Source organism: Sus scrofa, chromosome 13 (assembly GCF_054392235.1).
Source record: "Sus scrofa isolate SSC_HxYL_T2T_F1_AM1 chromosome 13, Sscrofa_HxYL_maternal_Yorkshire_Landrace_v2.0, whole genome shotgun sequence".
NCBI classification, from domain to species: domain Eukaryota; kingdom Metazoa; phylum Chordata; class Mammalia; order Artiodactyla; family Suidae; genus Sus; species Sus scrofa.
This window is the reverse complement of record NC_139395.1, coordinates 216,698,192-216,713,463: the sequence shown is the minus strand read 5'-3', so window position 1 is coordinate 216,713,463 and position 15,272 is coordinate 216,698,192. Positions and strand designations below refer to the sequence as shown.

The following is a 15,272-nucleotide window of genomic DNA, read 5'->3' as shown; positions in this document are numbered from 1 at the left end:
CTCTACAGTCCTGTGGCATTAAGTACCTTCACATTGTTGTGTAACCAAGACCATCATCCATCCACAGAACTCTTTTCAGCTTTGTCACTGTTAAACACTGACTCCTCATCCCCCCTCCCCTAGTCCCTGAAAACCGCCTCTACTTTCCATCTCTACGGTTTTAACTACTCTAGGGACTTCATGTAAATGGAGTCATACAATATTTGCCCATTTGTGATTTTATTTCACTTGGCATGATATCCTCGAGTTTTGTCCATGTCATAGCCTGTGTCTGAATTCCCTTCCTTTTTAGGGCTGAATACTATTCCATTGCATGGATAGACCACATTTCACTTAACATTCATTTGTCGATGGATACTTGGGTTGCTTCCACCTTTTGGCTCTTGTAAATAATGCTGCTATTGAACAGCAGTGTACGTGCACTTTTCTGGACCAGTAAGGATGGGGAAATCTTTGGCTGATTTATGATTATTCAGAGTTCAGTTTTTTGCTTTACAACAAACAGATTCAATTCAACAAGTCTGCTGAAAGTCTGAGTTTCTTGAAATTCACACCAGAAAATGAACCCATCTGAAGCTCCTCCGTGACACAAAGCCTGAGAGAGATGTCATCGACAGTCCCTTCCCCTCTTCCTCCCCTCCTGTCTGTGCCATGCCTACCCCACGAGAGGAAACGTCATCTTATTTCTGCAGCTGCCCATCCCTCCACCTTTGCTCTTTTTCTTTCTTTCTATTGAGTTGTATTAAAGTCTAGTTGACTTAAAATGTTATGATCATTTCTGCTGTACAACCAAGTGCTGCAGTTATACATGTGCACACATCCATCCTTTCTCAGATACTTTTCCAACATGGATGATCACGGAACACTGGGTAGAGCTCTCTGTGTGGTACTGCAGGTCCCCGTTGGGCAGCCGTTCCATTGACCTCAGTGTGCATGTCCACCTTTGCTCTTGATGGCACTTTGTGTCAACTTCCGTTCCATCAGACACCTTGCTTCCCCCACTCCCCCACCCCATCCTTATGTGATCAACCTCTCCCCTTTGGCTTCTTCTCAGCATGCAAACATGCTCAAAACTTCCCTGGTTCAAAGTCACCAACTATATTAGTTTCCTATATTGGCCACTACAAGTTGCCACAAAGTGGGTGGCTTAAGACAACAGAAATGTATTCTCTCACAGTTCTGGAGTTCAGAGCCTGAAAGTAAGGTGTCCGCAGGACCAGGCTCCCTCCAAAATCTTGAGAGGAGAATCCCCCTTTGCTTCTCAACTTCTGATGGCTCCAGGTGTTCCTTGATTTGTGAAGTATAATTCCAGCCTCTGCCACCACATGGCCTTCTCTGTGTCCCTCTATGTCCTTTTCTGTCCCTTATGAGGATACTGTAATTGAGTTTGGGGCACAACCTATTCCAGAACAATCTCATCTTGATCCTTATCTTAATTATATCTGCAAAGACTCTACTTTCAAATAAGGTCATGTTCTGAAGTTTGGATGGACATGAATTTAGGGAGGACACTCTTCAACCCAACACACTAGTAAATCTCAACCGCCAAGCCCAGTGGACTCGGCTCAGTAGCTGTATGCAACATTTGTTCTGGTTATTTAAAACAGAAATAACTTCATGTTTCCTATTGATTTTTTGCTTTTCTATTTTTTTATTTTTTATGGGTTTTTTTTTGGAGGGGGTGTTTGTTTTTTGTTTTGTTTTGTCTTTTTAGGGCTGCACCTGTGGCATATGGAAGTTCCCAGGCTAGGGGTCAAATCTGAGCTGCAGCTGCCAGCCTAAGCCATAGCCACACCAGATCCTCAATCCACTGATTGAGGCCAGGGATCAACCCTGCATCCTTACAGATGCTAGTCAGATTCATTTCTGCTGAGCCACAGTAGGAACTCCCTGGTTGTGATATTTAAAACAGGGGGTAAATGTCCTCATTAAGAAGGTGATTTTTTTCCCAAAGCGTTGAAGGCCCCAAAACACTGGAAAATCATTTTTAATGACCGCATAGTATTCCACTGATTATATCTGCAATGACACGTTTAATCAGTACTCTATGGATAGACATTTAGGTTGTTTCTACATCTTCACTATTATAAAAGAGGCTGCAATACCCCCTGCCTATAATAGACAAACATTTGTAAAATTATTTTCTTAGGATAAATGTCCAGACCCAGAATTGCTAACATAGGACATTTAACCATTTCTAAATTGTGAGACCTATTGTCACCCTGTCCTCCAGAACGACTTTGCCAGTTTACTCATCTGACAATACATGAAAGTTCACAATCCATTGCCCCTCCCAAGGTGCACATGCCACATACCATAGCTGTGGTTTCTTTTTAATATTGTTGCAGAAACCATGACAGCAGAAAGAGACCAGCAGCACTCAGAGATGTGGAATAGCCAGGTTTTGTCAGCTCTGGTGCAAGCTCAGAGGAGTCGCCTCCAGAGTCTGAGCACCAGGTCTTTGTTCTGGGTAGCTTTTATGCAAGGTAGACTTACGGGCCTTCCCAGAGCAGAGGGAGTTCCTGCCTAAGAAGCTGAGCAAGCAAGATTACAAGAGTGAAACTGATAAGCAATGCTTGGAGCTTGGTTTGCAGGGCTGCTGGCAAAGACATAAGGCACATTGTTGCTACAAGATTATAAGAAGTGCAGTATGTGGCGAGCAGAGCTGCTGACAGGCACATAGGGGGGTTGTTTCTTTAGTTAAAACTCTTACTTCAATATAACCTTCCATTTAACTTTAGAGTGTAAAAATATTATTATATCTGCTTTTACTTTGCCGTGGTTGGACAGTGTTTCCTTGAGCTTTTAGCTCTGTATATATCCTCTTATAAACTGATTCATTTCCATTGATCACTTTCTATATGGGAGTATTTATTGCTTTTGTGAATTGGGACTATGCATGTTATGTGTTGCAAATATCTTTTGTGATTTGTCTTCTTACTTTTTTTTAACAAACATTTATAATTTTTATATTGACGAAAATACCAGTGTTCTAAAATAGTTCCTGGATTCATTGCACTGTTAGAAAAGCTTTCTCAACTCTGAGAATTATAAAAATACTCACATCTTCTACTCCTTCCTTAGGTTTTTTTTTTTTTTTTTGGCATTTAAATTCTTAATCCACTTGGAATTTATCCTACTCTAAGGAAGAAGGAAAGGACTCATCACTTTTCTTCCAAATGGGCAATCAGTTGTGCCCACAGTGTGTGCCAAACACCCCTTTGTCTGGCCCCTAGGACACCTGTCCCACCTGCCACCTGGCTTCCTGCCCACCCTTTCCCCCTTCTCCTCACATCTCTCATCCCTTCCTCAGCACTCCCTCTTGGTCCTCTAATTCTGACTTCAACTTGTAATTGTTCTCCAGAATCCCATCTTCTACATCTTCTACTCAGTCGACAATCTCCTGAGAGGATTTCACCCACACCCACAGTTACACTTCCACGCATGTGTACCAACAACCTCCAAATCTAGAGCTCGGTCCAGGTCACTGATAACTTCAGCCCCTCACACCTGATCTCCCACCAGAGGGATCTCACCTTGGTGTCTGCAGACACTAAACTGAACCAGCCCAAACTGCATCATCCTCTTCTCTGGGTCTCAACTATCCTGCCACGTGTGCCTGCTCCTCTCCACAGTCACTAATCTCCAAATTATTTTAGCTTTGCTTCTTATTCAGCCCCAAATCCATTGCCACCTTGTCACCCTCTTGGCTGCTCCCTTAATCCAGCAACTATCCATTTCTGCTTCTTACCAGCATCCTTCTAATCCAGAGTTCAGCAGATGACAGCCCAGTGCGTCAAATCCTGCCTGCAGCCTCTTTCTGTACTGCCCATGAGCTAAGAATAACTTTGCATTTTTAAAACATTGTTAAAAGTTTTTTTTTTAAGAGTATGCCACAGAGACCTATGATGCCTGGGAAGTCTAAAATACATACAATTGGACCATTAGAGAAAAAGTTTGCAGACACTTGCCTCTAATCTATACTCACTGTAATGGTCTCAGGCCAGCAGGAATTCTGTACGCTCACCATTTCTCCCCTCTCAAGCACCCCATGTAGTTTACTGATGATTTTCTTAGATTCAGGTGAAGCAAATAGCTCAGCTTCTAAATTGCCAGATATAGGGGATGGGACCCCGTCACATCAAGTGCTTGAAAATTATTTATCTCCTGTGTGCGGAGTTCTGTAAATCACATGCCAGAAGAGTCTCAACCTTTTGTTTGAAAATACCTTATTTTTCTTTCTGATGATAAAGGTAATATAAAGTCATTCTAAAAAAATTGTTAAAACCAGAACGTTTAAAGGTAAAATTAAAAGCACCCACAGCCCCCCTCTCAGCAATTTCCCTGCTAACATCTCTTAATAGCAGTTTTCCACAATCTTTGATTTTGCACGTGCCTTTGAGATACATCCTGCTTTTCTGTCGAGTTGTCCCCCACATTACTAAGTATTCTCAAAGTGCTCTTTGAACATTTTCTTAGATACCAGAAATTTCCTCCACAGCATTCGCGCATAATTTGAAATGAAGAATTTCCCACTAGGAGAATTTCTGTACTGGCCCGGGACACCACGGCAATCTTCCCTCCACAAACGGTGCCCCCTCAAATTTGATGTGATTCCAGCAATTCTGGGATCAAGCCTTCCAGCTTGTAGCTTGGTCGCATGTTATTTCTTTGAGGCTAAAGTTCAACACCAGCTATGTTGCACCTTAGCTAGTTTTATGTAAACTGATCATCTTTCTAAAAGAAAAAGAACAGGAGAGGAGAGAACTGGCTTTTCACACACACCCACATTTACTCTAAACCAAAATACAGAAAAACAACTCAAATCAAGTAAATCGTCAAGATCCTTGGTGTCGCTCCCCCCCTCCTTCTGCACACTGTACGGCACGTCACAGTCAGCCTAAACTTTATCTACGCTGTCTCTGGTCATGCCATAGGCTCAACGCTGAAGACCTTGGCATCTGGTCCGACCCTGCGTCCAATGCGCATGCGCTTAGCTGGGAGCCGGGCAAATTCCTGGGAGGTGATGGGGGCCGGGGGTAGGGAGCACTCCTTTGCCCCTAGGCTGTGCAGGACCAAGGGCACGACTGTTTGCTTTCCTAAGTGCAGCTGCAGCTCGGCCGGCCGGGCTCAGCAGCTCAATGCTCTTGCAAATGCAGTTCACATCACCCCCTCAAATTCACACCTGGAATTCCAGAAAGAAAAAAACGTTAAGAGCTATCATTAACCTTCCCTTCCCTATTTCCCCTGCACTCATTTGTATTCCTGCTCACAGGTGCTGAGGCAGGCACACAGCTTAGACCTGGAATGGCCCTCTCCCTAGTCCAGGGCTCCCAGAGATGCTCTAGACTGAAGCCTGGAGGCTGTGCCCCCTTCTTCATCCCACACCCCACCTCTTCTCCTCACTGGCCTGCCCCTTGAGACTCCTAGTTGAGTCTCCTCTATGCTCTCACTCTTCACAGGTACTCTCACACTTCATCGGCTTGTTTTTGGTTTCTCAGCCCCATGCCTGTTCCCCACCAGCCACTATAGAGCAGGAGGACCAGCCTATTTCCCCATCTTCCTTCCATTGGATTCACCTCCCTTGCACCCACTGCCTCACCAGCAGTGGCACCTCTGAGACCGTTACTGAGTCCAAGTTCCTACAGGTCTCAAGGGACAGACCAGTAAACTGAGTTGTTGAGGCAAGGAATGGCGCCTTTATTCAGAAAACCAGCAGACCAAGATCTCATGTTCCAAAGAACCACCTTAACTGAGTTGGAATTCATGCATCTTTACCCTAAGAAGGGAGGGATGCGCTTGGTCCTGCAAACTTCTTGGTGCCAAAATCCGTTGTTCTGGCAGCTGTCTCCTTAGATCAGGTCATGATGTTCCTGTAAACCTCCAACAAGACAAATGTTATTCTCTGTTCTGCAACTTTTTATCTCTATGTGAATGGAAAAGTGTCATACCCTTAAAGGTCACAGCCTTGGGTGTTGGCGCTCCTGTACATTTCAGGCTATGGACAATATCCTCAACTTGTAGCAAAAGCAATAGAATACAAAGGTAAAAGTAAAGAAACCAGATCCAGGAGTCCCCGTCATGGCTCAGCGGTTAAGGAATCCGACTAGCGTCCATGAGGATGCAGGTTTGATCCCTGGCCTTGCTGAGTAGGTTAAGGATCTGGCGTTGCCATGAATTGGGTTGCCATGAACCAAGAGGTGGCTCAGATCCTGCATTGCTGTGGCTGTGACTATGGCCAGTGGCTACAACTCCAATTCGACCCCTAGCCTGGGAATCTCCATGTGCTACGGGTGCCGTCCTAAAAAAGCAGGAAAAAAAAAAAGGCTGATATTTGTCCTTCCCTATTCCAAGGTCACCTTTCTACCCACCCCCAGGGATGTTTGGCTTTTTTTTTTTTTAGTTGAAGTATAGTTGATTTAAAATGTTGTGCTAGTGGCTGTCTTTGCTTCCATTTTTGTTTATTTTTAAAAGGCAATTAAGTAGCATATGCATTGACATTTTTTTCCTGATACAAAGCACAGGCATTGGATTAACCATGCCAGTACATTCTAGACACTGTTAAAAAACCAAGTTCCACTGATTAAATTTGAAGATCATATTGGCTTTATTCAACAATTCATGGATGAGGCTGCATCCCATCTAGCAAGTAGATAGGAGGGGAGCTGTACAAAATAGAAGGTTTTTTAAAGCCTGAGGGGGTGGGATGGGAAGTTATAAATAAGGAAGGGTTGTTTTAAGCACGGTCACTCTCCTTAGAGAAAAGGCAGAGGTCTAAGTGGTGGATTACCTCACCAGTGGCCAGGAAATTCCAGACCGACTGGTTAAAAGTCACATTCTTAGGTGGGACTGAAACTGAAATTAGGATAGGTATTCTGTCTTGGTTGGCTGACACAGAGCTTAGCACAAGTGACTCCATTTCGGGACCCTTGTTTCTCTTTAATAACACCAAACCCAAATATTCCATCTTCACTCTTTTCCTCCCTCCCTGCTCTCCCCCCGCCCCAGAACTCTTCTGTTTGCTTATCCATGTCAGTATGGCTGCCCACAAAATTAGAGAGAAGGCTCGATTTGATAACAGACACAAAATACATAACAGCTCAAAACATTATTATTTTCTTGTTTCCAGTCAGATGGCAGCTCTTTGCCACCAGCTGGGGACTCCACCTCATGACTCCATTATCCCCCACAGAAGGGGCAAGGGCATGGAGGGGCAGGGCGGCAGGGGGAGGGAAGCACATTCACTATTTGGCCCAGAAGGGCACACCTGCTCCAGACGGGCTGGTATTTCGCAAACACCTGCCCCTCAGTGCAAAGGAGGCTGGGAAATGTCCAGTCCTGAGCTAGGAAAAGAGAAAAAAAAATCAATTTAGAGGAGCCACTGGCAGGCTCCCAGGACTGCCCAGAGCACTTATATCTACTCACTCATTAACTGTTCAAACAGGTTCCTCCAGGGCAGGGAAAAAACACCTGGAGCTTAAAGGTTAAAGCTGAGCCACAAGAGCAAGACCACGGCTTCAAACTGGGGCTAGAGTGGGTTTAGATTTCCTCTGTGACGTATTAAAGTATGAAAGAGCGCAGAAGACTGCTATGAGGAGGCTAATCTGACAAACCCCCCTCTTCCACCACACCAGTTCAGGAGAACAAGATCCCATAGTGGCTCTGTACAGGCAGAGAGCATGCCCCCCGGGCCACAGCCAGACCACACTCCAGAACTGAGGACAAGGGCTCCCCAGCCAGGCAGAGTCTGAGCCCAGAGTTCATCCCACATGAAGTCATACTGAGAGACTCCCTCACAGGTCAAAATTAGCAATGACAACCTCAGGCCACCAACACTGAGCAAAGACCTGACCTGTGACCTCCAGCCAGATCCCCCACCCCCTCCATCCTGTCCCAACCTCAGCTGCCTCCTTTGCCTCCTGTCCTGGCGTCTGATTTCAAGAGAGGGAAAAAATAAACAAGGTTCCTCTTTATAAATGAAATGCTATTGAGGGCAGTGATCTAAAAGTCAAAGCTGTCAGACCAAACATCAGGCTGGCAGACCAGATGCCGCCTCTCTGTTGTACTAAAATATAAAAACAGATCTATGGGGAGTTCCTGTTGTGGCTCAGCAGGTTACAACCCAGTTAGTATCCATGAGGACCATGGTTCGCTCCCTGCCCCTGCTCAGTGAGTTAAGCATCTGGCCTTGCTGTGAGTTGTGGTGTAGTTTGCAGACATGGCTTAGGTCTGGTGTTGCTGCGGCTGTGGCGTAGGCCAGCAGCTATAGCTCCTATTGGATCCCTAGCCTGGGAACTTCCATATGTTGCAGATGCCGCCCTAAAATAAACATAAATAAATAAATAAGAGTTAAAAACCGATCTATGGGATTGATTATTAAGGAAACTATGCAACCAGGAGAAGGCTAATCCATAAGTAAAGCTGATATGAGTCAAGTCTCATCCCCAGGTGTTTTCTTATTCAGATAAATGTTTTCTCAACAGACTGTGTTTCTCCTTTAACCAAGGGGAGAGAATACATGGCAGAGTCAAAAGACATAGAATGAAAGCCTGGGGGAAGAAACTACTTATAAAACTTTCAGAAAGCTTTAAAATAATTGGCTGAACAAGGAATTTCATACAGTGATTTATATGTGTCTTATAGCAGTATCAGTTCCAAATGTCCCTTTGCATTGGGAGAGCTTTTGTAATGTTTGTTATCAAATGATTGTACCAATGCATTAATCATGAAGGCCATCAGAAAGAAAATAACCACAAGCCAAAACTGAGGATGTTAAAAGTGGAGGCAGAAACCCAATCAAATGTGTAAACACATAGAAAGAGAGACAACATCTCCCCCGCACTTTTTTTTAACCTTGGCATTGCATCAAACATTAGGGTACAATGCAAGCATACTTACCCATAAAAACCAGAATTTTTTTTTAACTCTGAAATTTGACTGACAACTGAAAGAGCTCACTCAAAATTCTTGCCCTTAAATATAAGGAAAGTAGCAAAGGAAAAGTTTGCTACAAAGGAATATTTATTACAGTTCTCTTTCCTGCAGATACATACCATGTATGAGGGTTTAACTTTATAACAACCCTGTGAATTGGCTATCATGATTACCATTTTGTAAATGTGGAAACTGAAGATTGATCTATGATTTTTGAATAGTCTGTTGGTCTACTCAGGCTCCCTAGCAGAATACTACAGACTGGGGGCACTTATCAACAGCAATTTATTTACTCACAGTTCTGGGGGCTGGAAGTTTAAGATCAAGGTTGGTTTCTGGTAACCTCGGTTGGTCCGGAAGACCTCTCTTGCTGGCTGCCAGACGGCTGCCTTCTCACCGTGTCCTCACATGGCCTTTCCTCTGTGTGCACATCACTGACGTCCCTTCCTCTTTTTATTTTTTTTATTTATTTTTTTATGGCCACACTCACAGCATAAGGAAATTCCCTAGCCAAGGATCGAACATAATCAAACCCAAAACTCTGAGGAGACCTGAGCCACTGCAGTCAGATTCTTATTTTTTTTTTAACAAACATAATTATTTTATTTAATGTAAAGCAAAGCAACATCCAAGATAATTAAATCATAGTAGACTATTCTAGTGAACAGGACATTTGCTGTCTCCCTGCTACAGTGCAGTTGGATTCTTAACCCACCTTGCCACAGTGGGAACTCTATCTTCCTTTTTTTTTTTTTTTGTCTTTTTTTTTGCCTTTTCTAGGGCTGCTCTCACGGCACATGGAGGTTCCCAGGCCAGGGGTTCAATCAGAGCCGCAGCCGCAGGCCTACGCCCGAGCCACAGCAACGCGGGATCCTAGCCGTGTCTGCAACCTACACCACAGCTCACAACAACGCCGGATCCTTAACCCACTGAGCAAGACCAGGGACCGAACCCGCAACCTTATGGTTCTTAGTCAGATTCGTTAACCACTGGGCCACGACGGGAACTCCTCTATCTTCCTTTTCACAAGAACATCAGTGCCACTGGATTAGGGCTCTACCCCTAGGACCTCATTTAACCTTAATAATGTCCTCAAAGCCCTCTTCTCCAAACACAGTCACACTGGGGATTAGGGCTTCAGCATATGGATTTGGGGGGATACAATTTGGTCCCTAACAAATATATGTACAGGAGCCCAATTTTGCTAAGTGATAGAACTAAGGCTGTCCAAATCTAAACATCTCTTTATATAGAATGAGCTGGCTCTCCCACACCACCGCATCTCAGAGAGAATGGGGAGACATCTTGCTGTCAGAACTGTGTCTTAGAACTTGCTGGCAGAAAGACAGTTTCACAGCCTAAGCCCTATCCTGGTGGGAAGGGAGGGAAAGTCCTTCCTCAAGTTAGATCCCAGAGCACAGGTATCCAAGGCAACCAATCGACTTGATACCAAATGAAAAGGCTTCGTCTACTTTGTTAATAGCCTCACAAATGGTCAAATGATACTTGGTATTCTACCACATACCATTCACAGTGGGGTTTCCTGACCCCCCAAAGAGCCAGCATTTCATTCGGGTTTTCTTTTCTTTTCTCCAAACCACCAGCTAACGTCCTGGAGGGCGACTCCATGGACCAGGATGTGGAGAGTCCTGTGGCCATTCATCAGCCAAAGTTGCCTAAGCAGGCCAGGGACGACCTGCCAAGACACATCAGCCGAGACCGGACCAAAAGGAAAATCCAAAGGTACGTGCGGAAAGATGGGAAGTGCAACGTCCATCATGGCAACGTGAGGGAGACCTACCGCTACCTGACCGACATCTTCACCACCTTAGTAGACCTCAAGTGGAGATTCAACCTGTTGATTTTCGTCATGGTCTACACAGTGACGTGGCTCTTTTTTGGGATGATCTGGTGGCTAATCGCGTACATTCGAGGAGATATGGACCACATAGAGGACCCTTCGTGGACTCCATGCGTCACCAACCTCAATGGGTTTGTCTCTGCTTTTTTATTCTCAATAGAGACAGAAACCACCATCGGTTATGGCTACCGGGTCATCACAGACAAGTGCCCAGAGGGAATAATTCTCCTCTTAATCCAATCTGTGTTGGGATCCATTGTCAATGCGTTCATGGTGGGATGCATGTTTGTAAAAATATCACAACCCAAAAAGAGGGCAGAGACCCTGGTCTTTTCCACCCACGCGGTGATCTCCATGCGGGATGGGAAACTGTGCCTGATGTTTCGAGTAGGGGATCTGAGGAATTCCCACATTGTGGAGGCTTCCATCAGAGCCAAGTTGATCAAATCCAAACAGACCTCGGAGGGGGAGTTCATCCCCTTGAACCAGACGGATATCAACGTAGGGTATTACACTGGTGATGACCGTCTGTTTCTGGTGTCACCCCTCATCATCAGCCACGAAATTAACCAACAGAGTCCTTTCTGGGAGATCTCCAAAGCCCAGCTGCCCAAAGAGGAACTGGAAATTGTTGTCATCCTAGAAGGAATGGTGGAAGCTACAGGTAAGATGTGCTCCATCCTGGGGTACCTGTGGCATCAGTGTTCATTTTAAATAGGACCTCACACTCTTGTTTATGACCAAAATATAGAAAATTGGTGTCACTCACTATTGACACCACGTTTTCGCTCATGAAATAGTATACCTATGTGTCCCATAATCTTAAGTATGTCCACCAAAAAGTCTAACCATTTAGCTTTTTAAAAACCCTTGGGGTAGTAATTAATAAATGATTTTTTACAACACCTCAATATAACTTAAGTTTTCAAGTATTTTCTTAAATTAAAATTTGAGCTGTCTCTAAAGCACTTGTTAGATGGTTTTAAAGCATTGTTTAATTTAAATACTTGAGGTTACTTATGGCTAAGCCAAAGAGGAAGAGGTCAAGCCTTTCAAAGGAAGGCTGACAAATTACTTTTAATTAAAATACATTTTTGCCCCCTTCTTTGGGAGCTATTTGTGAGACCCATAGCGTTGGTTTTTCTTTTCTGCCAAGTGAGCACTTGGTGTCTTTCTCCACACTCTACCTGCCAAATCCCCTGGAGACATAATAATGCAGACCCAGTAAACAACTCTAGCAGGAAAGAAAAAAAAATTGAGATCCACTCACCATAATTTTATCAACCTTTCTGCTGTGATGGTCTGTTTTCAAAATAGAGAAATGGTCTGTTTTTATTGAAATCTTCACTCATGTCTTAACTTGATACACATTATATATCCCAACAGCAAACAAGTTCTGCCCATATTTATCTGAAACTTTCCACAAAATAGAGCCATAAACTCTGACTTAAGCTAACAAGAGTGTCCCACAGCAAAAGTATAAACTAGAACACTAATCCATGCATTGCTTTACTATTCTTTTGAATTATTAATATTGGTCTTGGGATCCTCTTTAGTTATACCATTTGCCCTTCTGCGCTTTGAGGTCTGCAACTGGAGGCTTGGGGTTGGTTTCCAAAACCTGAAAATGCATGGCCACCAGCTAGACCCCAGATTCTTCATCTACCCATAATCTGATCTCAGTCATCCATCAAGTGAAAGTCATTGGGCTCAGGTCTCTGCCTCCATGGACCCAAAATGCAAGGTTATTGCCTCTAAGAGATTTCTCTTATAGTGGTAAAAGCTTTGGCAGTAGGTTTTTTAAGTGCAGCCAGCAATGAAACTGTGGGTAAAAGGCTTTGCATAGGAATTCCCTGGTGGCTCAGAGGGTCAAGGATCCAGCACTGTCACTCCAGACTCATGTTCCATCCCTGACCCCTGTACTCCCACAGGGCCAAAAAAAAAGGGTGGGGGTGGGGGAGCTTTGCTTGGTGCTCAAGAAAACAAGTGGGTTCCTTTGTGTAAGACAAAAGGAAGGTGGAAAACGAAATAATTATTGCGAAATTCTAAATAAGCACAGTACACTTGAACGGGACTATCTGTACCCTGAGTCTGAATTTGTGAAGAACTAGAGAGGCAATAGTTGTGTGGAAGGAGGAAGAGGGAGCAGGGACAAAATAATTCAGACTAGGAGCTCTGTCATTTTCCCACAGACCAGAAACTTCTCCCACCATGGCTGAGCATAGGGACTCTGGATCCCCCTAGTGGTAGCTACTGAAGTAGAGCCTCTCAGCATAAACTGACCACAGGTGATGCGGTTTTAATATCAGATTTCTCGCTATAAACTCTCCAGATAGGACAGGAGGGAGGGCAGTGGAAAACTTTGTTCTCCTTCCATCTCTGAGCTCAAGAAGCAAAAGCCACTTGGAGATGTACCCTCTGGTTACTGGTGTTTAATCTGAGCTTTGCATTGCAGGAGCTGTGTTCCTTCAAACCAGAGCCCATTCTCAAAAAATAATGAAGTCTGGAATAGGCAAATTATCTTTGCTCTGTCCCTAAGTTGGAATTCTCCCTCGGGCAGCCCCTGTCTTTCTGATGACATTTTGTCATGAGTGAGCCTTTCTAATGCAAGGAACGTCATTTCGTTGATAATTAATAATACTTACCTCTGAGCTTCCGGTGGCCTTTCTACTGCTTTTTAGAGAACACTGGGTATTTGCCACGAGAAAGAGTCAACACACTCCCTCTTCCTAGGAAAAGGTGACCACTATTAACTTTCTAAAAATAATAAATTTCTAATTTCTGGTAAGTGGAGGCAGATGTGTTCTTGAAAGTTCTGGATTTGTCTAGAAGCAGGACACGTCATGATCCCTTCCTGATAGGATTCATACAATTCAGTTTTTCCAGCACATCTGATCTCTTAAACTTCAGGGGGACACTTTTTTCTTTGTAAATGAAAAGCACAATTGGGATTTATGGGCATTCAACAGGCCCTTGAGGCTGGGGAAAATGCTTCAATGAATCAAAGTCACAGGAAAAAAATTACTGTGGACCAAATGCACACTGAGTAAAACAAATTCACAAGGATCTAATTATTCATTGTAGGGCGCCATGGGAAATCCAGAGCCATGAAAACAGCAAGCTGACACAAACAACCTCTGCTTGACTCATCCTTTCTTTGGAAAATGCCTTAGTTGACCTTAAACAGCTATCACTGATCTCAGTCAGGGGGCCTCTTCAAGGATGAGCCACCACCACTGCAACCTCAATGCAGTGCCTTCTTCCTGCCGTGTCCCTTGTGTGCACACAGTGATGTTTTCAGGAGATTCAAGCTACTGTGCAGTAGGCTGATTGTATGGGTCCTTCAGCGTGCTGGGTGTTCAGGCTCAGCACAGGCCAACGGGCTGACACATTATATTCCAACACCAGCTGTGCTGTGGCAAGCTTGCTTTGACACATCACTTGGGGACAGGCTCATCTTTAGAAAATGCATGTAATCTCCTTAAAGGCAGGATGTCTTGCCCATCTTTGATGTCGGGCAGGTTCTGGCTCCGGTCCTCTCCTTGCTAAGTTCTCTGGCCTCATAAAAGACACTCTCACCCACAAAAGACAGAACCCACATTCTTAGTGGATAGCTTCAGTCTGGTCCTTCCCAGAGTCAAGGGGATGTGTGACCTCCCAAGAACCTTCCAGTCATGTGATTCTATTTTTGAAAATGAATCAAACCCTGGAAAATTCTGACACCAGCCACCCAGACATCTGGGGACTGGCCACATCTTATCCCACAAATATATTTTTAAAAGGGGCCCTTTATGTTCCTGACACATGGGCAATTTGGAGATAGTGATGTTTACAGAAGGGTTCATAGCTACGTAAACAAACATGCCGAGCAGCTGTGGCAAGTGTGCATTAAAATAGTAAAGCATTCATATAGACTGTTATTTATAGAGGGCAAATTGGCCTAGAGGCTAGATGACAGCTACACAGAGCTGGGCCCGGTGCCAGCCAGCTCCTCACTATAGGCTTTCTGATTGATGAACTTCCATATTTACCCCCAACGATTATGCAACTGTGACAAGCAGCCCTTTCCTACACCTCAGCAAATATGTCTCCTTAGGATGAATCCCCATTATGCTTTTTTTTTTACATTTTTTATTATGGAAACAATAAAACTCATACAAAAGTAGACCCGATTGTATAATTAACTCACATGTACCATCATTCAATTTCTGTAATTGTCAATTCATGGCCCAACTTGTTCCATCTGTCTCACCCACTCACTAACTGCTGCCCAGCTTCATATCATTTTATCTGCAAATATTTCAATATGGGTCTTTAAGAGATAAGCACCCTTTTAAAAACATAACTGTAACCCCGTTATGATACCTAAAGTAATTAATGATCATTTCTTAAGATCGAATATCTATTAAGTGTTCCAACCTCTGTTTCATAAACCTTTCTAATTTTTTTTAAAAATCTGCTTGTTTGAATCCAGATG

The 15,272-nt window shown here is 44.0% G+C and overlaps 1 protein-coding gene across 5 annotated transcripts in view; it reads left to right on the top strand.

Annotated features, from left to right (window-relative positions):
- The window catches only part of KCNJ6 (potassium inwardly rectifying channel subfamily J member 6), a 281,724-nt gene that overhangs the window by 182,772 nt on the left and 83,680 nt on the right, over positions 1-15,272 (top strand). For all 5 annotated transcript variants that reach the window (XM_084992143.1, XM_084992144.1, XM_021070975.2 and 2 more), the window contains exon 3: positions 10,539-11,459. In XM_084992143.1, coding sequence (XP_084848269.1) covers positions 10,539-11,459 — 921 coding nt within the window. The remainder of the gene's footprint in view (positions 1-10,538; positions 11,460-15,272) is intronic.